Here is a 25270-nt window from a genome sequence, read left to right as displayed (position 1 = left end):
TACCTGCAAATTATTCACGCATCAGCGACATCGCCCCCCTACTGTGAAAACCAGGCAGGACCCTCCTGAAAAAATACTCTTTTGAGATTCGGCGAGTATTTTCCTGTGTAACACATGTATTGGTAATAATATATGTCCATCACCCACCATGGGCCCTGAAGGGGTCACTCTTGTAAATGAGACTATCCTGGCTCTCTTTAAGAAGAGTTATCACCTGGTGAAACAACATAAATGTCCAATATGAAGAGGCTTCCACACTCCACAAAACTGGGAGCTTGCTCCCACCATGTGCGTGTGATCCTCTGAACCAGTTCATAAAAAGCAATGGTTTATTGCCAAAGTATATACGTGACATGTCTTGGTCGAGAGTAAAAGCAGATCTAAAGTGATTATTCAAACATTCATGTAACAAAAAATGCTGTCTCACTTCTCAACCCGCACCTGTAAATGAGACCGCCCCGACACACAGATCCCTCCACTGGCCCGAAATCCAATCCCACGTCAACTACAATATCACACTCACCGTCTTCTAGATCCTGCATGGACTAATCCCTGCCTGTCTCTCCCCTCTCATCTCACTCTACTCCCCTCCACTCTCCTCTCACTCTACTCCCCTCCACGCACTCTCCTACCTCTCCCCTCTCATCTCACTCTACTCCCCTCCACGCTCTCTCCTGCCTCTCCCCTCTCATCTCATCTCACTCTACTCCCCTCCCCTCCACTCTCCTCTCACTCTACTCCCCTCCACGCACTCTCTTACCTCTCTCATCTCACTCTACTAGCCTCCACGCACTCTCTTACCTCTCCGCTCTTATCCCTATGCAATCCCATTTATGTTATAAATCCGAACTGTACATCTATATCATGTGGGTTGTGGGAGGTTATTTGACCATACTTCACCATGCTGGTCTGTGTGTTGGTGAAGGTGTACATCATGAATATGGGAGCATGGAAGTACAGTACAGCAATGGATTTCACCGCACTGCCCCTCTGCTGTCCACCACGTAGCCCCCCCCCACCCCTCCACTGCCAACCAACCGAGGCTACGCCACTGACTGCAATGCCCGTGACAATCCCTTCGTGCAGGGCGGTCCAAGGCCCCACCCGCCGCATTCCCAACCGGGCCTCTTCGCTCCGGGGCCCTGCGGAGATGGGGCGAACCTACGGGCGGTTTCCCCCGCGGGCGTCCCGCGTCGTCGTGCCGCGACGAACGCAACGGCCGCGGCGAGGGGCTCCCCCTAGGCGCCGTCACAGGAACATGCGGCTGTTGCCGTGGGAGAAGCGCGAGCCCAGCAGCCGGGACTTGTCGATGATGTCCTGCCGCTTCCTGCCGTCCACGCGGCCCCCCTGCAGGTCGACGTCGCGATCGAACGGCCGGCGCGGCGGCGGGGGGCCCGAGGCCGCCCCGCCCGACTTACGCTTGCGCTTGTGCTGGTCCATCAGCGACACGCCGCGATTGGCATCCTGCGAGTGAGAGCGTGCACCGCGCGCAGAAGAGAAGCGTTAAATGAGGGACTTCTCTCGAGCGGGTTCGCGTAGGACAGACGTCCGATTACAACAGTCGAGAAGAGGCCGTTCTCAGTGGCCGATATCTTGATGAAGGAAGATCTGGAAGGATGCTGGTGATGATGCTGCGTATGATGACTCTACAGGTGACGAGGCTGTGTTTTTCCAATGCCGCATGTGACGATGCTGCTTGTGATAACGCCGCGCGTGACCACGCTGGGCCTGACGACACTGCCCGTGACGATGCTGTGTGTGATGATGCGAAGGGAGGTGGAGAAAGCTCAACATCAGATAGGATGGAGGCCGTCTAAGCCTAAGACCTGCCACTGGGTACAGGATTAAAGAGTAGGGGACAAGTGGCGTTCGCAAACATCTATTAAGGTCAGAATGGTACACAAGGGGGTGATATGGCCAGCAACACGCCCAGCCGCTGTGATCTCCCCAGTGCTTCTGTTTACACACCGCACAAGGTACATCATCACAGGCGGAGTCGACCTAGGGGAGGCCCAGAACAGGTGCAGATATCACTCCCCCACGAATGGGTAAACATGGCCGGAACTCAAACTCGTGTTGCCAGGTTCTTAGCGCCGTGCGCTAATCACTGCACCACAACTCCCCCGATGCAGTGATTAGGCGGAGATGGGGGCTGTGGATTGTGGGGGGGGGAGCGGTGAAACAGAAAGTGTGACAACAACAACAACGAAAATAACATCTATTTATATAGATTCTAAATGCAACTGCAACTCAAGATACCTTACACAAGTGGGGGGGGGGGAGTTGCAGGGTGAGACTGAGTGTGATATAGGGAGAGTAGGGAGTTAGGCAGAGAGACAGGAGCGACGACCAGAGACAGGGAGGGACAGATGAGGAGAGTTGAGTGTGAGACAGCGAGAGTGGGCTGCTTAAGATACAGGGAGTCTCGAGGAGAGAAGGCGAGTGACAGGAAGAGACAGGGAGAGCGGGGTGTTGGACAGAAACAGGGAGAGTGTAAGGAGAGACAAAGAGAGCAGGACGTCAGAAGCAGCACGGGGCGCTAGCAGGAGCGTGTAGTGTTAGACAGAGAATGCAGTGAGAGAGGAAGAGAGAAGGGGAGAGAGCGGGAGAGAGAGAGAGCGGGGAGAGTGTGCGGGCGTCGCTCACGTTGTAGGCCGCCACCGCCTCAGCCAGCTGAAGGTCTTGCTCGGAGGGCTCACTCTCCACCTTGTGCTTCCTCTTCTTCTTGCCGCTCCCACCGGCTTTGTCGGCGTCCCCCTCCTGCAGTTGTACGCACACAGCCCCCCACCACCCCCCCCCCCGCCATCGCAGACGGCCCCCCAGCCAGTGCACAAAGCCCCCCCACCAAGCCGACACACACACACACACCGGTGGGTGCCAATCAATGCAGAGCAGTGAACGATTTTCATACTGTGAACGATATTATATCACGATATTCGTCAAGGGGGCGAGTCAACGATGACCGCGATCGGACGAAAAGCATCGAGCACTGGGCGGGCAGGGAGATGGCACAGTGGTCACACTCGTGCCTCATCGAAATAAGAACCTGGGTTCGACCCTGACTCGGCAGTCTTCTCTTTGTGGAGTTTATAAGTTCTGCATTGGTTTCCTCTGGGTTTTCCGGTTACTTTCCAAAGGTAAAGAAAGCACCGTACAATGCAGCCGCTATTGGCCAAAATTTCCCAAATGCTGAAAAATGTACTTGCAGATTACTCAATTGGGATGGCTCATGGCAACGTGACCCCACCCCCCCTACTGTGCACACTTGGCAGGACCGCCCTCCTAAAAAATGGACTTGAGAATCACTCGGTAATGCTTTTCTGGGTAAACAAACATGTTGACAATAATAAAGTCTGTCACAAACACGGACCATGAAGGGGTCACCCTTGCAAATGAGACCAGCCTGGTCTCTCGTGCTCTCACCGGGTGAAACAACGTAAACTTTAAAACGGTTTCTACACTCCACAAAACCTGAAGCCTTGGTCCCACCTTGATAATGATACTTTAATTTTATATCGCGTTCATGCCAACAGCATCCCACAACGTCGTACATTAATTTCTATAAGGATCAATTCCCGTCCCCGAGTGCGTGAGCCCATGAAACCAGTTCGTTGGCTCTCCCGGGCAAACGAGCGTCGCGATAACAGCGCGCATTCCCGCTGCCGCGCCGCACGCGAAGCGGTCTCTCACCCTGGCCCGGCGCTCGCGGTCCGCCGGCGTGTCGGTCCACACGGAGCGGTCGCCGGCGTCGGGCGCCGCCTTGCGACGGAATGAGCGCGGCCCCAGCCCGAACGTCTTCGCATCGTCGGGCAGCTCCATCATCCAGGACTCGCGCACCACGGGGCCTTCGTCCGTCTGCACACGCGCGTGCACGCGCACACACACACGGGACAAAGATCCCCCCCCCGTGTAGCCTCTCACAGACCGTTGGGGCAAGTGCTGTTCGCGAGCACCTGTGAAGGATGGCATGACGCACGAGGGGATATGTGGCCAACGCCACGCCCGGCCGCTTTTGTCTCCCCAGTGCTCATGTTTTACGCGCCGCACCCGGTACCCATTTAAGGCTGAATCGGCCTAGGAGAGGCCCAGGACAGGTTCAGATATCCGCCACTTTTATTGGTCAAGATTCTTGAGGCAAGTGCTGTTAGCGAGAACCTATGACAGCCAACACAGCACACGAGGGGTGGGTGGCCAACGCCACGCCCGGCCGTCTTTGTCTCCCCAGTGCTGATGTTTTATTCAACACATCATCATCATCGTTAGTTTTAGTTTAGTTTGGTTTCTTTCGTTCATCCCTGGGGTAGTGACAGGGCCCAGCGGCACCACGTTCGCCGCTTGTTGCAGCGGCTGGCGGACTCAATCCGGCAGGCTGCTCTGGTATGTATTATACCGGCAGCGCAACTTCATACCAAAATGTTGTTTATTTTGGATCTTTTAAACGAGAGATACCGTGACCCCCATGCTCCAGACAGACGGACAGATGAACGGACAGAGCTGACGGATTAACGTTTAAAACCTTCACCTTGCCCAGGAGCTTGTCCTTCATGCGCTGCGAACGCAGCTCAATCTCCTCGGCCACTCGAGACTGAATGGGGCCTTGAGCCGGCATGGGCCCTATGATCTCCCCATCCGAGTCACTGTCGTCCTGGAGACAGGGTATAGGGGCAGACACATTCCACGGTGCCATTAAACACACGCACGCACGTACAACAACAACAACCGCCATTCACATTCAGTTTGTTGCCGTGATGTCACGACAGCGCTTGTGCCAGGCTAGGTGCACTTTGAGACCAGTTGAAGTGTCACAGGCTCGCTGACTGCAGGTCACGGGACAGATCCAGGTGCCATGGGTTGATTGATATGACTGTCAGATGCACCAGCTGTGCTCCCTACTGTGCCAACTCATACATCAGTTTAACACGCAGACTTTCGTGACCAATGTCATCCATAATAGTTTTTTTTGCGTTAGTTCGCGTACATTTTAAGATCGTAAATTTTCCGCGATATAACCAAAAAAAACTATATTATGGATATTTTCCGATACTTAATTTTACGCGATCTAACCCAAGAAACGTAATTTGAAGCAACATTGTTGGAGAATTGAAATTCTTGGGCAACAGCGGTGACCGCGAGTTTTGTTGTGGTGGCACGTGCGCGTGTGCTCGCACCTGCTCGGTGACACCTGGGGGTATGGTGGGGCCAATGATGGATGCCCGCGGCGCAAACCCAGGTGGCAACGCCGGTCCAAAGTAGCCGTCATCATCGTCATCAGTATTCTTGCGTGCTGGGCTCCTGCACACACAAGCACAAACATACACAGCGGCTCCATTGAATATCGCTGACGGCTGCACACTACCTTGATACCACGATCGGTCCACTGCCTCCAAATTCAATCCCGCATCAGTGACGAGATCGCGATCACTTTCTTCAAAATACTCTCTCCCAAGCCTACCTCACTCTACCCACCTCCACGCATTCACTTACCCCTCTCCACTGATCTAATTATGCTCCCCTGGTGGTACTGTGATGATGGTGTGACAGTGTTAGTGAGTGTTGTGATGCTGGAATTATAGCATTGTGATGGTTGTGTGATGGTATTGGTGGTAGTGGTGTGATGCTCACACACCGCCCTGATCCACTGGCTGTGCCGCTTTGCCCAGAAAACCCGGGGGCCAAGGCTGGCCCAATGCCCCCCTCCTCCTCCTCCTCCTCGTCGTCCTCATCCTCCTTCTGTCGTCGGAACCCAGGGGGCAAGGCTGGTCCGATTTCTTCCTCCTCCTCATCCTCCACCTTCTGCTGCGGCCGGAATGCAGGGGGCAAGGCTGGCCCAAAGGACGATGCGCTGGAGGTGTCACTGTCTCCACGTTCTACCCGGAATCCTGCAAAAGAAAGTGAAAACACTTTGTGATTATTTTGTATTATTATTGCACTCACTTCCGCCAGAAAGCCTGCCTGAGTCTCAAGGGTCTTTTTCGGGAGGGTCCTTGCCAAGAAAACCTATTCTCATACCAAAATATGAGAATAGGTTTTCCCCTTTTTTCTGGCAACAAAACAGGGCTACATTTCTTCCTGCCTCAGCAGTCCGCCTGCTGTATTTCTTCACTTGAAGACGAATGCTTGTGTTGCGATCGAAACTTCGTGATTTCTTATTATTTTATTATTTTATATCTACGTGACTTTACCGAAAGACCCAAAGAGTAACAAAACAGCTGTGTTGAGGTGTTAAAACACCAATCTGAAACCTTTTACAAGGAATCATGTCTGAATTAACCACAATACCTGTGGTCAGAATGCAAACAAAAAATACATACTCTGATAATATTGGCATTGTGCTTGAAACTGATTGGTCCACACCAGAGATGGCTTTCTTTCGAGCCTCGTCTCAAACGGTGTTAGACCAGAGGACGCCAAAAGGCGTACAGCTCAAAGACAACGCACAATCAGAGTAATGAGAGCTCGGGGTGAGCATCTACATCATGGGACCTCCTTTGCCAGTACCAAAATATGAAAATAGGTTTTCCCCTTTTTTTCTGGCAACAAAACAGGCGTTAAGATGTTAAAACACCAAACTGAAAACTTTTACAAGGAATCACAAGCAAAGGGGCAATATTGCTATGTATAATCCCAATTACATAATATGCCTAGAACTAAATTTTGATTTAAAGCTTTCGTGACTGCAGTAATTCAGATTCTTAGTTCTTTCGGTAAAGTCACGTTGAAGGGAAACAACAACGTGACTTTACCGAAAGAACTAAGAATATGCCTAGAACGTTTGAGCATTGGAATGTTGTGGCCAATAGCAGTTATATTGCACGGGTTTTTCTTCGTGAGCTATGGGAAGAAACCAGAGGACCTGGAGGAACATTCATACGTACAGCACAGGGGATCGAATGTACAAACTCCACACAGAAATGCGTCTGAGTCAGGGGATTGGAACCCAGGCAAAACGCGAGTATTTACCACTTGAGCCACCGCCTGCCCCGTGCATGCCTCTGAGCAGTTCGCATCCGACACACGGGAAATACGTACCGGTCAACCCCTTGTCAGTGCCCTACCTTATTACAGACCTTATTGGTCACCCCGTGCCCTTATAAATCTCAAAGTTCATCCTACAAAGTCCCATCACAAGGGAGAAACACAAACAAATAGACAATCACCACTAGTACACTCACCACTAGTACACTCACCACTACACTCGCCACTTTTCCACTCACAACTAGTACACTCACAACTAGTACACTCACCACTTGTACACACACCACTACAAACCTGTCAATCAGTGCCCTACCTTATCACAGACCAATTCAGACCTTATTGGTTACCCCGTGCCCTTATAAATCTCAACGTTCATCATACAACGTCACATCACAAGGGAGAAACACAAACAAATAGACACAAACAAATTTTGCCCGTATTGAAACGCCGTATGGACCTGAAAACTCAATTTCCCTCTTGATTTGAAGCTTTCGTGACTGCAGGAGTCCATACTCTTTGGTTCTTTCGGTAAAGTCACGCAGGTAGAAAATAAAATACATCACGACGTTTCGATTGCAACACAAGCAATCATAATCAGGTGGGAAAACCACAGCAATTTTCCCGTACAAGAATTCAGGGGTGATAAACCGTGTGGGTTGACAGCTTTCGTGAAACAAAGGAATTGGTGGTGATGCTGCTGCTACGTAGCCAGTGGCACCCAACTGACATCATCGCAACTCAACACGGCGGTTAAGAACACCGAGAGAGATCTACAGTATTAACCATCGACGTTTCGGGCAATGGGCCCTTATCCGTTGCAGGCGTTGTGGGTAAACCGACTTGGATGACCGGCAAAATGAAACAGGCACGCACAATATTCTTGGTTCTTTCGGTAAAGTCACGTAGAAGGGAAACAATAAAATAATAAAAATATAAAACAATAAAATTCTCACGACGTTTCGACTGCAACACAAGCAATCATCATCAGGTGTGAAAACCACATCAAGAATAACTGCCAAATCGCTCTCCGTGGTTGCTAACGTTAAAAAACGCCACTTTTTTCAAACTTTCTTGCTGTGGTTTTCACACCTGATGACGATTGCTTGTGTTGCAGTCGAAACGTCGTGAGAATTGTATTGTTTTATATTTTTATTATTCTATTGCTTCCCTTCTACGTGGTGACTTTACCGAAAGAACCAAGAACATGAATTCCTGCAGTCACGAAAGCTTTAAATAAAAAAAATGTAGGCACGCGCAACGCAGGAATACTGAGTAAACCGTACGGTTTGACAGCTATGGAAATGTGTCCCGATGCCCCCGCACACAGAATGCAGAAGACATCTCCTCGCCGTGGCTCGGACTGCTGATGCCCCTCGCTCTGTCGTCTACCAGCGAGCCGTGGGGGGGTGGGAAACTAATTCTGGGAGAAATTGAGCTCCGGCTACAGGGTCTAAGGGGGGGCAGTGGTTCTTCTTATTCTTAACCTGCTGGGGTGCATGCACCACCACCACCACCAGATCCCTGGAGGGTGCGAGGTGCCCTTTCTGGGGGTAGCGAGACGCGGCCAGGTTATATTTTTAGGCGTTCAATCGAAAACACAAGTTAAGTAACAACTTACTTTGTTTCATCAAACCCCTGTGTATCTATTAACGCTCTTAAAGTTGTTAACTACTGATAACCAAAAGAGGGAGTTGCAAAGGCTGCAGTGAAGGTTAAGGACCTACTGGTTTAGGGGGATCACTCGGAGAAAGGGGATTAGGCGGGGGAGGGGGGACTCACTGGACGGGATCTTGGACCCCTTCTCGTCCCCTCCGCGTCTCCTCGACATGTCTAACGGTTCCAAACCGGGGTCTCGCGCAGGGGTCGCCGTTTCACAGCACCAGGACCCCGCTCACACCACCAGGACCCCGCTCACACCGCCAGGACCCCGATCGCAGCACCAGGACCCCGATCGCAGCACCAGGACCCCGATCGCAGCACCAGGACCCCGCTCGCACCACCAGGACCCCGCTCGCAGCACAAGGACCCCGCTCGCACCACCAGGACCCCGCTCAGAGCACCAGGACCCCGCTCACAGCACCAGGACCCCGCTCACAGCACCAGGACCCCGCTCACAGCACCAGGACCCCGCTCACAGCACCAGGACCCCGCTCACACCACCAGGACCCCGCTCACAGCACCAGGACCCCGCTCACAGCACCAGGAACCCCTCGACCACGATACGGCTGCTACGAGGCGGCTGCTCTGCGTGAATCCCGCGCGGCCATCTTGCTAAGGGACCCCCTCCCACCACCCACCACCACCGTCCATTGCGCATGCGCAGTCGGGGCGAGTGGAGTGGGCGAGGTGCCTCCACCACCATTACCCCCCTACCCAAGATGGCCGCGCCGGCTTCAATGTAACGAGGGCACGCGTCATTGAGATCACTGGGAGTGGTGGGGTCCCCCCTCCTCCGCCTTCTTCTTGCCTGGGTCTCGGCTACCCCGCAGGGTCTCCGCAAGGGCCCCCCTTTCTCCTCGCAAGGGCCCCCCTTTCTCCTCTCCTCGCATATCCCCACCCCCCGCCGAAGAGATGGGGCCTAAAGCGAAGGGAGGCGGCAAGGGGGCGAGCAAAGGTGCGGGTGGTGGTGGTGATGTGAACTGTGTGTGTGAAGTGGTGATGTGTGAAGAAGTGGTGATGGTGATGTGTGAAGAAGTGATGGTGGTGATGTGTGAAGTGGTGGTGGTGATGTGAACTGTGTGTGTGAAGTGGTGATGTTTGAAGAAGTGATGGTGGTGATGTGTGAAGAAGTGATGGTGGTGATGTGTGAAGTGGTGGTGGTGATGTTAACTGTGTGTGTGAAGTGGTGATGTGTGAAGAAGTGATGGTGGTGATGTGTGAAGAAGTGATGGTGGTGATGTGTGAAGTGGTGGTGGTGATGTTAACTGTGTGTGTGAAGTGGTGATGTGTGAAGAAGTGATGGTGGTGATGTGTGAAGTGGTGGTGGTGATGTTAACTGTGTGTGTGAAGTGGTGATGTGTGAAGAAGTGATGGTGATGTGTGAAGTGGTGGTGGTGGTGTTAACTGTGTGTGTGAAGTGGTGATGTTTGAAGAAGTGATGGTGATGTGTGAAGTGGTGGTGGTGGTGTTAACTGTGTGTGTGAAGTGGTGATGTGTGAAGAAGTGATGGTGGTGATGTGTGAAGTGGTGGTGGTGATGTGAACTGTGTGTGTGAAGTGGTGATGTTTGAAGAAGTGATGGTGATGTGTGAAGTGGTGGTGGTGATGTTAACTGTGTGTGTGAAGTGGTGATGTTTGAAGAAGTGATGGTGATGTGTGAAGTGGTGGTGGTGGTGTTAACTGTGTGTGTGAAGTGGTGATGTGTGAAGAAGTGATGGTGATGTGTGAAGTGGTGGTGGTGATGTTAACTGTGTGTGTGAAGTGGTGATGTTTGAAGAAGTGATGGTGATGTGTGAAGTGGTGGTGGTGGTGTTAACTGTGTGTGTGAAGTGGTGATGTGTGAAGAAGTGATGGTGATGTGTGAAGTGGTGGTGGTGATGTTAACTGTGTGTGAAGTGGTGATGTGTGAAGAAGTGATGGTGGTGATGTGTGAAGTGGTGGTGGTGATGTTAACTGTGTGTGTGAAGTGGTGATGTGTGAAGAAGTGATGGTGGTGATGTGTGAAGTGGTGGTGGTGATGTGAACTGTGTGTGTGAAGTGGTGATGTGTGAAGAAGTGATGGTGGTGATGTGTGAAGTGGTGGTGGTGATGTTAACTGTGTGTGTGAAGTGGTGATGTGTGAAGAAGTGGTGATGGTGATGTTTGAAGAAGTGATGGTGATGTGTGAAGTGGTGGTGGTGATGTTAACTGTGTGTGAAGTGGTGATGTGTGAAGAAGTGATGGTGGTGATGTGTGAAGTGGTGGTGTTAACTGTGTGTGTGAAGTGGTGATGTGTGAAGAAGTGATGGTGATGTGTGAAGTGGTGGTGGTGATGTTAACTGTGTGTGTGAAGTGGTGATGTTTGAAGAAGTGATGGTGATGTGTGAAGTGGTGGTGGTGGTGTTAACTGTGTGTGTGAAGTGGTGATGTGTGAAGAAGTGATGGTGATGTGTGAAGTGGTGGTGGTGATGTTAACTGTGTGTGTGAAGTGGTGATGTTTGAAGAAGTGATGGTGATGTGTGAAGTGGTGGTGGTGGTGTTAACTGTGTGTGTGAAGTGGTGATGTGTGAAGAAGTGATGGTGATGTGTGAAGTGGTGGTGGTGATGTTAACTGTGTGTGAAGTGGTGATGTGTGAAGAAGTGATGGTGGTGATGTGTGAAGTGGTGGTGGTGATGTTAACTGTGTGTGTGAAGTGGTGATGTGTGAAGAAGTGATGGTGGTGATGTGTGAAGTGGTGGTGGTGATGTGAACTGTGTGTGTGAAGTGGTGATGTGTGAAGAAGTGATGGTGGTGATGTGTGAAGTGGTGGTGGTGATGTTAACTGTGTGTGTGAAGTGGTGATGTGTGAAGAAGTGGTGATGGTGATGTTTGAAGAAGTGATGGTGATGTGTGAAGTGGTGGTGGTGATGTTAACTGTGTGTGAAGTGGTGATGTGTGAAGAAGTGATGGTGGTGATGTGTGAAGTGGTGGTGTTAACTGTGTGTGTGAAGTGGTGATGTGTGAAGAAGTGATGGTGATGTGTGAAGTGGTGGTGGTGATGTTAACTGTGTGTGAAGTGGTGATGTGTGAAGAAGTGATGGTGGTGATGTGTGAAGTGGTGGTGGTGATGTTAACTGTGTGTGTGAAGTGGTGATGTGTGAAGAAGTGATGGTGATGTGTGAAGAAGTGATGGTGATGTATGAAGAAGTGATGGTGATGTGTGAAGCGATGGTGGTGATGTATGAAATGGTGATTGTGGTGATGTATGAAGAAGTGATGGTGGTGTGTGAAGTGGTGGTTGTGGTGATGTGTGAAGCGATGGTGGTGATGTATGAAGTGGTGATTGTGGTGATGTATGAAGTGGTGATTGTGGTGATGCGTGAATAAGTGATGGTGATGTATGCAGTGGTCGTAAAATGGTCATTATAAAAATGGTGATGATTCTGCTGCTGTTGGTAACGCAAATGATGATGGTGGTAAGTTTCCTGATGACATTGCTGATGATGGGAATTCTGCTGCCGATGATGATGCTGCCGTGCGTTTGTTGAACTTCTTTCGCACCCTACATAACCCGAGTTCGATTCCTGCTCACGACCAACCACCACGGTGACGATGATCTGAACCGGTCTTGAAGCCTCCCCTAGGTCGACTCGGTCTCAAATGAGTACCTGGTGCGGTGCGTAAACATCGCCACTGGGGAGACAAAGGCGGCCGGGCGTGGTGCTGGCCACCCACCCCCTCGTGTGCCGCACCGGCCTTCATAGGTGCTCCTCGCTAACAGCACTTGCCCCTACAGTCTGTTGAGGCTATACGGGGGATCTTTGTCTTTGTTGCACAGGGGGTGGCGCGGCAGCTGATGGAGACGGGGAGAGCGGTGGAGGCAAGAAGGGCTCCGTGCCCAAAGGAGGCGGCACATCCGTCAAGGTAACACGCCACGGCCCCTGTGCGTCTGGGGCTCCCCTGAGGTCGAGCGCCGTGCCTGGTGGAGTGTGTAATCGTCGGTACTGGGAAGACAAAGGCGGCCGAGCGTGGCAGTCTGCCACACGGGCGCAGCTGCTCGCTTAACGGCGCTTTGCACCAAAAAGTCTGTGAAGGGGCTATACGGTGGGGGGGGGGGGGGGGATCTTGTTGGCGCAACACGAGGTATGCTCATCAGCAGTTCTGAGTACACTTGATCTGGTCATCGAGCCTGACACCGACCGTCGCATATCCATCGGTCGGTCCAAGTTAGTTTTTTTTCAGAACGCCATCTCATTCTCACCTCATTAGAAAGTCTCATGCCACGCGCTATCAAAACGACTCGCTCCTCCTGTACGTTCCTCCCAAGGCATACGTTCCTCCGCTATCCGGCACCCACTCTCACCCTCCACTTATCTCACCGTCCTCTGATCCTGCCGTCTGTGCCCACCAGCTGGAAGTAAATCTCGCTCCGTTATAAATCTCGCATCAAGCGCGCGTCTTACCACGATGGACTTCGGCTAACCGCAGAAGCGACAAGCGGCGCAGGCGACGTTGGGAGCGGATTCTTTTCCCGTAGTGGACTCGACACTGACCGTGGGCATTCCAGAGTCGCCGACAAAGCTGAATAATAATAAAGGGATCTTTGCCTCACGGTCTGCCTATATCAAATCACGCATAGCAGCTGCTTCTGACAATCCTGAACACCTCTGGAAAAGTCTAAATGACCTCCACCCAGGCAGAAATTTGGTTCCTGCTCTTGAGTGACTCACTTGCAGCATTTACACTCGCCACTTCGTTCAGCACTTATTTTACAAATAGACTGGCACTGATTATTAGCTCCATTGCTGCTTCTTGGAATTCCTACTCGAATTATTTCGGTTTCCCAGCTCCTATTTCTCATGCTCCCCTCGCTTGTCGATATTCTCTCCTCTGCCACGGAATGACGTTCTTGCTTTCATTCGGTCACTTTACATTCAGCCTTCACCTCTCGACATCCTTCCTGGGCCCCTCTTTAAACAAAAATGCTCCACGCAACTCGCTACTGCGAATGCGCACCGTCGCCAACGCTTCATTTTCAGCCGGGTGTTTCCCCACCGTCTTTCAACATAGGCCAAGTTTCACGGCCGCGTCTTAAGAAATCCAAACTAGACACTGATAATCCTGCCAGTTACCGGCCGATTACTAACCTCTCCACCATTTCTCTAAACTCCTCGAGCATCTCGCTCTCGTTGAGCGTAAGACTCGCATTACCTCTTCCCCCAAATGTTGTGCCTATCAATCTGACTACTGTCAGACTTACTCCACGGAGACTGTTATTTCAATCGTCTACTCCGGTGCAATCACGACTCTCTTCGGTCTGGATATTTCATCGGCTTTTGATACTGTTAATCACCTATCGCTTACTAGTCTTCTTGAGTCCGACTTAGAAATCAGAGAATTTTACCTAAAATGGATATCAATCCTATTTGGCCGGGAGGACCTCCTCTGTTAAAATGGGCAAATCCACATCCACTATCACTTCACACTCGTTCAGAGTCCCCCAGCGCTCTGTGCTTGGACCAAGATTGTTTGTTATCTACACATCCTCCATCGGCCGACTTATTAATAGCTTCGGAATTAAATACCACTCCTATGCTGAAGACATTTTATTATACACGTCAATAAACCCCGCTAATGCTCAAGGAATTGAAAATCTCTCTGAGTACCCGTCAGCCTTGCAGCACTGGTTAAGGTCACATTATCTCTCTTAAAATGCAGCCAAAATCTGAAGCCATACTTATTGGCACCCGACAACGGCTCATATTACCCTCTCTTCCCCACAACATCACGATTACCGGCACCACCATTCCCTTTACAGGCCGACAACGGCTCCCGACAACGGGAGCCAACGGCACCCGACAACGGCTCATATTACCCTCTCTTCCCCACAACATCACGATTACCCGCACCACCATTCCCTTTACAGGCCGCATCACATGCCTTGGTGTCACTCTGGATTCTTCCACCTTGCCTCTGGACATTCACGTCAGCGACATCATCAAAACTTGCCACTATCAACGCAAGGCTCTTCGTCACCTACGTCCACTCATTGCCATCGATATTACCAACACCCTCGCCTGCAGTAGAGTCGGGTCTCGCCTCGACTACTCTAATGCCATTCTCTCCAAATCATTGTCAAGCAACATCCTCAAATTGTAACGGTTACAGAACAACCTCGGTGTCCACCGTCTACGTACTCTTCATTGGCTCCCTTTCGCCAGCAGGACAAATAATAAAATCGCTTGCGCCTTCAACACCGTTTCCCCCACCAGACCTCGCCTCACTACTCTCGCTTGCACTGAAGGCTCTCGCGGTAGAACCCTACGCAGCAGCAGCAGAGTCACTCAAAATCTGCTTCGGGCACCGAGGTCTCGAACTGTTACAGCCTCACGTCGGCTCGGTGCTGTCGCCCCATCAATGTGGAACTCTATCCCTTTGCACATCCGCAACATCACATGCACTCTGGCTGTTAAGAGACATCTAAAGGCCCTTCTACATCTGCATGGTGAGGCTTTCGAGCAGCCCTGAGCTTGGCTGCGCGCCTCCGAGTTGCTGACTTGTCTGCAGAATCTGGCGCGTCATAAATGTCATCATCATGAGTATGTTTGACATCGCCTGCATGTTTAATTGTCCGTGCGTTTGTTTCCCCTGGACAAGGTGCGCCACATCCTGTGCGAGAAGCACGGCAAGGTGATGGAGGCGATGGAGAAGCTAAAGAGCGGCGTCCGGTTTAACGAGGTGGCGACTAACTTCAGCGAGGACAAGGCTCGCCAAGGAGTGCGTGCCCCCCCCCCCCCACCCAGCTTCACAGGGGCCCCCCAGAATGAGCCCCCCCACCACCACTCCCCTCGTCCTAACAACGACGCGCATCTCGCCTGTCGTCAAACCACCCCGTGAACACGCGCCCCCGTCTCGTCCAACCTCGGAGGCTCAGCAGGCTCAGGCCTGGTTTGTTCCGGGTTGGGTCACTCAGCGGTGGCCAATACGTGGGTCGTGATCCACGGGTGGGTGATCACCAAAACTGTTGTTGTGGATCTCAGGACCAATCGGAATAAACGTTTAGATAGGCGGACGACATTCATCGTTACGGCTGATGGCAAGTAAATAACCCCCCGACTAAGAAAAAAAAATCATAACTTCTGCTGATAGCTCGAATGCTTTACGTATGTAGCACATTACATAGTTAAATCCATCCGGGTAATTGTTGGTCCTAGCTTTCTGGTGGATCATAGCAGAGCCTATTGAGCTCCACCAGGATGGAGGCTTGGTGGATTGGCCACGGCTGGATTGCCTTGCACCTGAGCCACAGCAGGGCCGTGCCAGGTGGAGCGCTGCGAGGTGTGGCCAGGATTTGATCGTCACCGGCCTCGTTCGTACGTCACGGTGTGGTTTTTAATCAACGGTAACAAAAAAATATTGAGTACGTTCATAATCCGCGCGAAGCTGTCGCGATGGGGCTGTGCGAGTTAATCCAATGGTGTGAAATCGTTTGATGTATTAATGTAGAGGCTTTGTTTTTAGGATTTAGTTTATTGTATTTGCACAGACGTTTTGTCAGGTTTTTAACGCAATGTTATTTTAAGTTTAACGCGAGGCGTTGTGAAGCGTTTTTGAGTTGAAATCGCAATGTTTTGCAGATGAGAATAGCCTTCCTAGGCCCGGTGTGTTGCTCCAGTCCGTGTTACGGTTGTCGTGGGAACGCGGCGGCATTACGTGTTGCGAACATCGCCCTCTCCCTCCTCTCTCACGCTCGGCCGCCCCCAACCCCCTCCCCCACCCCTGCCCCGTTCCTCCCAGGGCGACCTCGGCTGGATGGTGCGAGGTTCCATGGTGGGACCTTTTCAGGAAGCGGCCTTTGCGTTGCCCGTGAGCTCCCTGGCCAGCCCGGTGTACACCGACCCTCCCGTCAAAACCAAGTTCGGATACCACATCATCATGGTGGAAGGTCGCAAGTGAAGCCGGCGGATACTGGCGGAAATCGCCGGACGGACGGACGCCGAGAACCGCTCGCAAGGCTGCGGCGGCTGTGGTCCCTCGTCTCCACAACAAAAACACGAGCAGCGCCTCGCGTTTGTGACACGCTCCGAACGGGACGAACGCCTCCGTCCGTTGATCTCACGGCAGCCGTGGAGGGAACATTTGCCTTCGGATACTTCGGCGTATCGTCTCCGTCGATTGCGATCGTCGTGGTTTCACAATGTTAACGGGTAATTAGTTAATTTGGACTTTGCACAATTCTCATACTTGTCAACCCCTTATCAGTGCCTACCTGATTACAGACCAATTCAGACCTTATTGGTCACCCCGTACTCTTATATAAATCTCAACGTTAATCCTACAAAGTCCCATCACAAGGGAGAAACACAAAAAAATTATTTTGCCCGTATACAAACGGCCGCATGGACATGAAAACTCAATTTCCCTGTACAAGAATATGGGTAATCCGTATGGGTTGACCGCTATGCAATATTATAACGCAAGGCTAGCTGGAAGGCACTTTGTTTCACAGACGAGTATAGCCTGCCAGTAGGGGGCCAACGTTGCTATGTGGTTACCTCGTTAGGGTGAAAGAGCCGGTCGCATAACGTGCGGTGTAATTTTCAAAATCTGCCAAATTTGCACCGTGACACTGGCACACAACGGCCGAGGCTCTTCTGAATGACCTCACGGGATCTTTCACGTCCACTCTCAACGCGCACGGCGGCCACGTCACGCCGCATTATTAACCAGGACGGCCAACGGGGCTTGAACCACGAACATTCACCGCACGCGGCGAACACGCTACCGTTCGACTACGTCACCTGACTCCTGCTACTACTCGTGGTAACCACTGGGAACAACCCCCACCCCCCCCCCCAATATTCCATATTAGTGGGGGGCTCGCCCTGCTCCCCTACTCACGGGGGGGCGCAGGGTCTCGGCCACGCTCGGCCGCCGACGCCGCCTGCGTTGCGGTTGCAGGCTCCTGTTTTCTCGCGCTCGCCTCCGATGAGCGCCGTTGGTGGCTACGTATGGCGCGAAGGAAGTTCACCGCACGCCCGCGTTCAATAAACGACCGGCGCGGGAGACTGGCGCACGAGTGCTCTCGTTTGAGCGGGTGCACGACGGTGTGTGGGCGTCTTGGCTTGGTGAGCGGAGCGGTGGAGGTGTGGTGTTGTGTAGATGGGGTGTTGTGTAGATGGGGTGTGGGCGTCTTGGCTTGCTGAGTAGCGATAGAGGTGTAGTGTTGTAGTGTCGTGGACGTGTAGATGTAGTGTAGGTGTTGTGTTGCACAGATGTGGCCTTAATTGCTCACGCAATATTTCACGGGGGACCAGTTGCCCCGCCCCCACCCAACAGCGTGTGTGTGTGTGGAGAGGGTAGAAATATTTCAGATTTCAGCCCCGGACAGCTCTGTTTGAAATTAGGCCCCCAGTGTAGGTGTGTGTGGGTGTGTGCCGACCTTTATGGGTGCTCGTGAACAGTACTTGCCCCAACAGTCTGTTACAGGCTATACGGGGGATCTTTATCGCCGCCTACACCAGTGACGATTATATGAACTGGGCCTCCCCTAGGTCGACTGAGCCTCAAATGAGTACCTGGTGTGATGTGTAAACATCGCCACTGGGGAGACAAAGGTGATTGGGCGTGGTGCCGGCCTTCGTAGGTGATCGCGAACAGCACTTGCCCCAATAGTCCGTTAAGGCTATATGGAGGATCTTTGTCTTTGGGGCTGGGTGGAGGGGGGCGAAATATTTCAAAGTTCAGCCCCGGACAGCTCCGGTTGAAATGAGACTCCCAGTGTCGTTGTGTACCACGGTGCGGTCGGTTGCAGCCAGAACTGTCCAGAATTCTTATTTTTGGAATGATTTTGACACGCATATTTTATCAACATCCTCACGTTAGCCTCTTGAACGGAACTGCGGTGCTGTGTGTGTATGTATAGGGTACAACAACAACCATTCAATATTGGAGGGTAACTTGTAAATAGGCATAACTTGTACGGTTTTTACTCGAGTGTAAGTGCCTTACGCCGATAATCGATTACTTTTAAGCCAGCCAGGTTAGCAGCGTTGCGGAAACTATCGAGGGAAAAAAATCTGACTTGGCTGTAGTGTGGTGATGGGTGTGAAGTGTGGGATATTGTTGGAGTGTCGTGATGTTTGTAAGTTGCATTGGGGTGTTGTTCATGCCGTGTTGAGCTTCTGTTGGTGTAACGTGTTGCTACAGCAGTGGGTCGTGTGTCGGATAAGTTGAGTGCGAGTTGAGTTAGTTTGCCGGCGACTTTAGTTGCATGTGAGTTTATTTGCGAGTGACGAGTTGAGAGTGGCACAGTTGCATGTCGCTTCAGTTGCAAGTAACTAAACTCGCATTCTGAATTGAATGCGAGTTTAGTTGCCGAGTGACTTCAGCTGTGAGTTGCATGCATTTTTGTTGTTGTTTTTTTGCGAACGACTGCGTGAGAGCGAGTTGAATGCGAGTTCGGTTGCTCGTCCACTTTAGTCTCGATCGACTTCGAGCCCCGCGTGACTTTCGCGTTGAGCTGGCCGCTGTCTTTCCACTGACACTTAATCATCACTCCAGCCGGGCACCGCGCCATTGCGATACGGGAACGCCGAGCGGGGAATGCAAGAGATGGGGGGGGCGAGGGAAGAGTTGGGGGGGTGGAGGCAGGGAGGGAGCAGTGGGCACGGGAGGGAGATAGGCGAGACAGAGGGGATTGAAGGGAGCAGGGGAGAGAGGAGAGGTGGGGGAGGTGCAAGAGGAGGGAGGTGAGTGAACAGTAGGGGAGGAAGGTAGGCAGAGGAGGAAAAAGGAGTGGGAGGGAGAGGGGCCCAGGTAGGGACAGTGGAGGGTGGTGGAGTGGGCAGGGGAGGAGAGGGTGAGGAGGGTAGTCGTGGTCAGGGCGGATGGTGCGAGGTGATGCGGCCGGGAGTGAGCCGGGGGAGGGGGGGGGTCAATCACAGGGGTCACCGGCTGCTGTGATGAACCCCTGAGTGGGGCAGGGAGGGAGGGGGTAGCGGAGGTTCCTCGTGTCCCCAACATGGACCCCTCTTTCCGAGAGAACTCTTTACCCCCTTATCACCCCCCCCCCCACCCGCCCCCCTTCGACCCCTGCCCCCTCCCCCGTGCTCTGGCTGTGGCTGCCGTTTCTGCCGGCTCTCACTCGCTTGGGGACGCGGCCTCAAAGTCGCGACAAAGTCAGGGCCGTGACGCGGCGAACTGCGAGTCACGGTGCTTGATGGTGGTGGTGGTGTGTGATGGTGTGGGGGGGGGAGGAGGAGGAGGAGGAGGGCGGGTGCTGATGATGGTGTGTGCTGGTGGGGTTTTTGCTGATGGTGTTTGGAAGGAGGATGGAGATTGTGTGGGTTGATGATGATGATGTGTGTAATGGTGGGTGCTGATGGTGTTTTGGGCAGCGTCGCGTTAATTATTTATTCTGATGGTAATCATGGATTGAGATAATTGGCGGTGATGGTTTTGCGTGATGATGGAGTGAAGATGAGGGCTTGTGATGATCTTGAGATGATGATGGTGTTGCTGCTAATGATGATGATATTCATATCGCAGAGATTGAGGGGTGATGATGGCCGTAATGACGTTCCGTGAACCGCGTTCCATCGACCTGGGACTCTCGGGGGAGCAGGGGGGAGGGGGGGGGTAGCGAATCTCAACCCCTCGCCTCGGCCAAAAGTGGGCGTGGATCGCTCTACAAATAGCCGAGGTAGGAGGGGACCCCCTTTTAGCGGGGGTCTCACAGCGACACCCCCTTCACGGGGTGAAGGGACAGACACACGACGCAGCACGGCGCCGGGTGGGAAGTCCTCCATAGAGAGATACCCAGAGGCACCAACCCCCTCGCTGGGGGTTCCAGTAGAACTCCCCGATCCCTCGTTAATCAAATCGGGGCGGTCCCCCATGGATCCCCTCGTGGACTCCGCGTCCTCGGAAAAGCGGCGCCGTGGCTTTCAGATCACCTGCGTGGAGCATCAGCCGGGGTTAGTGGCAGGCCCCGGGGGTACCCTCGGAGGGGAACCCCCTTCGCCGCGAGCGGGGTCCCGCGGGACCCCCTCGCCCACCGCCCCAGCCGAGCGGTGCCGCACGCCGAGCCCCCGTTTTCGCCTCGTCCGTCTGGACTCCGCCGCTGCCGCGAGCACCCCCTCGATTCGCCGGGGTCGCTGGACCTGCGTGGAGTTCGTGGATGCGCAGTGGAGGGACGACGCCACCTCCTCGCAGGGGTGCGGGCCCGACCCCGCGACGGGGTCCTGCAAACCCCCTCGCTCGCCGCGTTTCCGCAAGGTTGTCCTGCTGGAGGAGCGATGCAGGGGTCCCGCGGTGAAGGGAGCCGGACCCCCGTTCCCGGCGCCGTTGCAGCACGCGGGGCCGCGGACTCCGGACCCCGGTAACCCCCTCGCCAACCCCGGCCTCGGCCCCCCCGCCAGTGACCCAGGGGGTAGGGCACCCGCCTCCCCCAAACCCCCCGGGTCCCCTTCCTGCGCCGAAAGCCCCCGCGCGTCCACGCCTTGCGCTGAAGACACTTGCGACGGTGCGGCCGAGGTGCCCCCTGTCCGGGCCGCCTTTGTCTCTCCCACTCTGGTGCTCCCCTCCTTCCACGACTATTCTCCTCGCCCGCTGCCGCCACCGCCGCCTCCGCCTGCCCGGATCTCCCTGCCCGCCCTGGCCGCTGCCCTCCCCGTGTCCTCCACCGTCACCTCGTCCACCTCGTCCCTGCTGAGGCCGCCCCCGCCGTGCGCCGAGACTCACTCGGCCCCGGGGAGCCCCGTGACACCGCGGGCGGCCCCCTCGGAGCGGCGAGGGGGTCGCCGGCCGGGGTCCCTGCAGCACGGGGAGATCTCGCAGCGGGGGTCCTTCTCGTCCCCCTGGGGGGGTCCGGGGTTGACCGTGCGAGGAGCGCAGCACCGCCGAGGAGCCTTCGACGTGGACAGGTGAGGCCTCCGGCGTAGAGAGTCGCGCGCGTGGGACAGGTTTAACGAACAGCTGTGTATAGTTGACGCACGTGGGGCAGGGATCTGGAGAGTCGCGTGCGTGGAACCTATGTGTGTGTGTGTCGAGCTTCTTTCGCACCGTACGTAGCCAACCGTGCTAATCGGTGGTGCGGAAAAGATGTGGAGAGTCACGCGCGTGGAACAGGTGTAAGGAACAGTTGTGTAGACAGTCACACGCGTGGTGCAAGGAACAGTTGTGTAGAGTCACGCGCGTGGTGTAAGGAACAGTTGTGTAGAGAGTCACGCGCGTGGTGTAAGGAACAGTTGTGTAGAGAGTCACACGCGTGGAACAGGTGCAAGGAACAGTTGTGTAGAGAGTCACGCGCGTGGAACAGGTGTAAGGAACAGTTGTGTAGAGAGTCACACGCGTGGTGTAAGGAACAGTTGTGTAGAGAGTCGCACGCGTGGAACAGGTGTAAGGAACAGTTGTGTAGAGAGTCACGCGCGTGGTGTAAGGAACAGTTGTGTAGAGAGTCACACGCGTGGAACAGATGTAAGGAACAGTTGTGTAGAGAGTCACACGCGTGGTGTAAGGAACAGTTGTGTAGAGAGTCACACGCGTGGTGTAAGGAACAGTTGTGTAGAGAGTCACACGCGTGGAACAGGTGTAAGGAACAGTTGTGTAGAGAGTCACGCGCGTGGTGTAAGGAACAGTTGTGTAGAGAGTCACACGCGTGGAACAGGTGTAAGGAACAGTTGTGTAGAGAGTCACACGCGTGGTGTAAGGAACAGTTGTGTAGAGAGTCACACGCGTGGAACAGGTGTAAGGAACAGTTGTGTAGAGAGTCACACGCGTGGTGTAAGGAACAGTTGTGTAGAGAGTCACACGCGTGGAACAGATGTAAGGAACAGTTGTGTAGAGAGTCACACGCGTGGAACAGGTGTAAGGAACAGTTGTGTAGAGAGTCACGCGCGTGGAACAGGTGTAAGGAACAGTTGTGTAGAGAGTCACACGCGTGGAACAGGTGTAAGGAACAGTTGTGTAGAGAGTCACGCGCGTGGTGTAAGGAACAGTTGTGTAGAGAGTCACGCGCGTGGAACAGGTGCAAGGAACAGTTGTGTAGAGAGTCACACGCGTGGAACAGGTGTAAGGAACAGTTGTGTAGAGAGTCACACGCGTGGAACAGGTTTAAGGAACAGTTGTGTAGAGAGTCACGCGCGTGGTGTGAGGAACAGTTGTGTAGAGAGTCACACGCGTGGTGTAAGGAACAGTTGTGTAGAGAGTCACACGCGTGGAACAGGTGCAAGGAACAGTTGTGTAGAGAGTCACGCGCGTGGTGTAAGGAACAGTTATGTAGAGAGTCACACGCGTGGAACAGGTGTAAGGAACAGTTGTGTAGAGAGTCACACGCGTGGTGTAAGGAACAGTTGTGTAGAGAGTCACACGCGTGGAACAGGTGTAAGGAACAGTTGTGTAGAGAGTCACACGCGTGGTGTAAGGAACAGTTGTGTAGAGAGTCACACGCGTGGAACAGATGTAAGGAACAGTTGTGTAGAGAGTCACACGCGTGGAACAGGTGTAAGGAACAGTTGTGTAGAGAGTCACGCGCGTGGAACAGGTGTAAGGAACAGTTGTGTAGAGAGTCACACGCGTGGAACAGGTGTAAGGAACAGTTGTGTAGAGAGTCACGCGCGTGGAACAGGTGCAAGGAACAGTTGTGTAGAGAGTCACACGCGTGGTGTGAGGAACAGTTGTGTAGAGAGTCACACGCGTGGAACAGATGTAAGGAACAGTTGTGTAGAGAGTCACACGCGTGGTGTGAGGAACAGTTGTGTAGAGAGTCACGCGCGTGGTGTAAGGAACAATTGTGTAGAGAGTCACACGCGTGGAACAGGTGTAAGGAACAGTTGTGTAGAGAGTCACACGCGTGGTGTAAGGAACAGTTGTGTAGAGAGTCACACGCGTGGTGTAAGGAACAGTTGTGTAGAGAGTCACACGCGTGGAACAGGTGCAAGAAACAGTTGTGTAGAGAGTCACGCGCGTGGTGTAAGGAACAGTTGTGTAGAGAGTCACGCGCGTGGTGTAAGGAACAGTTGTGTAGAGAGTCACACGCGTGGTGTAAGGAACAGGTGCAGAGCGCGTGGTAAGAGGCGCGTGGAATAGTCCCGTGGTCTAATCGACGGGACATGTGTAGAGTCACGTGGTTGGAACGAATGATGTCGGTTCAGGGACAGCAGTGGACTCTATCTGTGCGGCTAAGCTCTGGGTGGGCGGGAGGTGTTACCTCTCTCGTGTGCGCGGTGGCTCCCCCCCCCCCACCCCGGGGTCTCCGGTTGTATTATTCCTGCAGATCGGCCAAACTATCCCGGTGCAGCAAGACCCTCCTGGAAAGAGTCCCTGAGACTCGGTGAGGCTCGTCTGACTGAGCAAAGCGAATTATTGTCACTGCTGCTGCTGCTGTTGTTGTTAACGCTTCCCAAGTAAGGTTGAAAAGCGTTGATCCGCTATCAGGTCCTATCCGTCTGGCCGTAACGGGGACCCTATGAGTCGTGATTGTGTAATCGAGGTTATTGTAGATATTGTTTTAAACCGCGTGGCGGCTTTCTGGCACAAATCTACCACTCAAAGCGCCATCATCACATTAGACAAGAGAAATATGTGAAAATGTTTAGACAATGAGAATGTGTATATATATATACCGTAATTACACATGATCCAATATAAACAACACTTTAGTGCAGTGGTTCATCTTCTTCTTAGGCTGGGGTGCACGCACCTCCTCGTGGTGCGAGATGCCCGTTCGGGGGGTAGCGAGACACGGTCAGGATTATTTTCGATGGTAAATAATCGAAAACACAAATTGAGCAGGTGACACGTTAAGTTACAACTCACTTTGTTTCATCAAAGCCCTACGTATTTATAAATAATAATTATTGAGAACCAAAGGGGTGCAATGCTGCAGTAGAGGTTAAGAACCACGCTGCGCCAGTGTGAAGATGTGTCAGCTTATTGGGCCACTCGCCACATCGCTCCCAGGGACTGCTCAACAATTTGTTGTTGTTGTTATTGTAGAGTATTGAAAAATAAAAAAACCTCACAGCGCAAAAAAGTATCCTCTCTTCGACTTGCCACAGCCTTGTCGCAGGGGGGGTTCCCCCCCCCTCCCTTCACCCCCCCCCAATCCCTTCACCCCCCCTCCCTTCACCCCCCCCCCCCCCCACTCCCTTCACCCCCCCTCCCTTTACCCCCCCCCACTCCCTTCACCCCCCCCCTCCCTTTACCCCCCCCCCACTCCCTTCACCCCCCCCCTCCCTTCACCCCCCCACTCCCTTCACCCCCCCCACTCCCTTCACCCCCCCACTCCCTTCACCCCCCCCACTCCCTTCACCCCCCCACTCCCTTCACCCCCCCCACTCCCTTCACCCCCCCACTCCCTTCACCCCCCACTCCCTTCACCCCCCCCACTCACTTCACCCCCCCACTCCCTTCACCCCCCACTCCCTTCACCCCCCCCACTCCCTTCACCCCCCCACTCCCTTCACCCCCCACTCCCTTCACCCCCCCCACTCCCTTCACCCCCCCTCCCTTCACCTCCCCCCCTCCTTTCACCCCCCCTCCCTTCACCCCCCCTCCCTTCACCCCCCCCACTCCCTTCACCCCCCCCTCCCTTCGCCCCCAGCCAGAGACGTTTTCTGGAGTCCCGTGTACCCGCGACCTGCGCTATTGTCGCCGACTAAACGCTTGGCGGGGG

General features: G+C 53.5%; 3 protein-coding genes across 4 annotated transcripts in view; 2 read left to right on the top strand and 1 right to left on the bottom strand.

The window, feature by feature from the left end:
- Positions 1-311: 311 nt before the first annotated feature.
- Positions 312-9338, bottom strand: GPALPP1 (GPALPP motifs containing 1). 2 transcript variants are annotated; one of them, XM_076052366.1, is made up of 7 exons: positions 8755-9338; positions 5623-5879; positions 5169-5292; positions 4523-4645; positions 3691-3855; positions 2647-2760; positions 312-1464 (listed from the first exon to the last, which is right to left on the bottom strand). In XM_076052366.1, the coding sequence occupies exons 2-7, from the start codon at positions 5781-5783 to the stop codon at positions 1249-1251; spliced, it is 903 nt and encodes a 300-aa protein (XP_075908481.1). In that variant the 5' UTR covers positions 5784-5879; positions 8755-9338; the 3' UTR covers positions 312-1248. The 2 variants fall into 2 exon arrangements, with proteins under 2 accessions (XP_075908481.1, XP_032831108.1); XM_032975217.2 differs by having other exon boundaries at positions 5627-5879; positions 8755-9330.
- Positions 9339-9406: 68 nt separating this feature from the next.
- On the top strand, positions 9407-17658 carry PIN4 (peptidylprolyl cis/trans isomerase, NIMA-interacting 4). The gene is made up of 4 exons (XM_032975222.2): positions 9407-9589; positions 12431-12516; positions 15250-15369; positions 16390-17658. Exons 1-4 carry the CDS (start codon positions 9547-9549, stop codon positions 16546-16548), a joined length of 408 nt encoding a protein of 135 aa, XP_032831113.1. The 5' UTR covers positions 9407-9546; the 3' UTR covers positions 16549-17658.
- Positions 17659-20293: 2635 nt separating this feature from the next.
- The window catches only part of LOC116954570 (TSC22 domain family protein 3-like), a 48449-nt gene continuing 43472 nt past the window's right edge, over positions 20294-25270 (top strand). The window contains exon 1 of the mRNA XM_032975198.2: positions 20294-21518. Coding sequence (XP_032831089.2) covers positions 20491-21518 — 1028 coding nt within the window. The 5' untranslated portion in view covers positions 20294-20490. The remainder of the gene's footprint in view (positions 21519-25270) is intronic.

Source organism: Petromyzon marinus, chromosome 55 (assembly GCF_048934315.1).
Source record: "Petromyzon marinus isolate PM22_M1 ecotype Great Lakes invasive population chromosome 55, UKy_Petmar_22M1.pri1.0, whole genome shotgun sequence".
In the NCBI taxonomy this organism is placed as follows: domain Eukaryota; kingdom Metazoa; phylum Chordata; class Hyperoartia; order Petromyzontiformes; family Petromyzontidae; genus Petromyzon; species Petromyzon marinus.
The sequence above is the reverse complement of the archived record's forward strand: the minus strand, read 5'-3'. Positions and strand labels throughout refer to the sequence as shown.

What these genes read in the sequence shown, in the direction of transcription:
- GPALPP1 (XM_032975217.2), bottom strand. Translation starts at nt 8,803, where the DNA reads ATGTCGAGGAGACGCGGAGGGGACGAGAAGGGGTCCAAGATCCCGTCC. An exon ending in GGGGTCCAAGATCCCGTCCA is followed by an intron (nt 5,880 to 8,754) that starts GTGAGTCCCCCC and finishes TTTCTTTTGCAG; the next exon opens with GATTCCGGGTAGAACGTGGA. An exon ending in ACAGCCAGTGGATCAGGGCG is followed by an intron (nt 5,293 to 5,626) that starts GTGTGTGAGCAT and finishes TTGTGTGTGCAG; the next exon opens with GAGCCCAGCACGCAAGAATA.
- PIN4 (XM_032975222.2), top strand. Translation starts at nt 9,547, where the DNA reads ATGGGGCCTAAAGCGAAGGGAGGCGGCAAGGGGGCGAGCAAAG. An exon ending in CGGCAAGGGGGCGAGCAAAG is followed by an intron (nt 9,590 to 12,430) that starts GTGCGGGTGGTG and finishes TTTGTTGCACAG; the next exon opens with GGGGTGGCGCGGCAGCTGAT. An exon ending in AGGACAAGGCTCGCCAAGGA is followed by an intron (nt 15,370 to 16,389) that starts GTGCGTGCCCCC and finishes CGTTCCTCCCAG; the next exon opens with GGCGACCTCGGCTGGATGGT.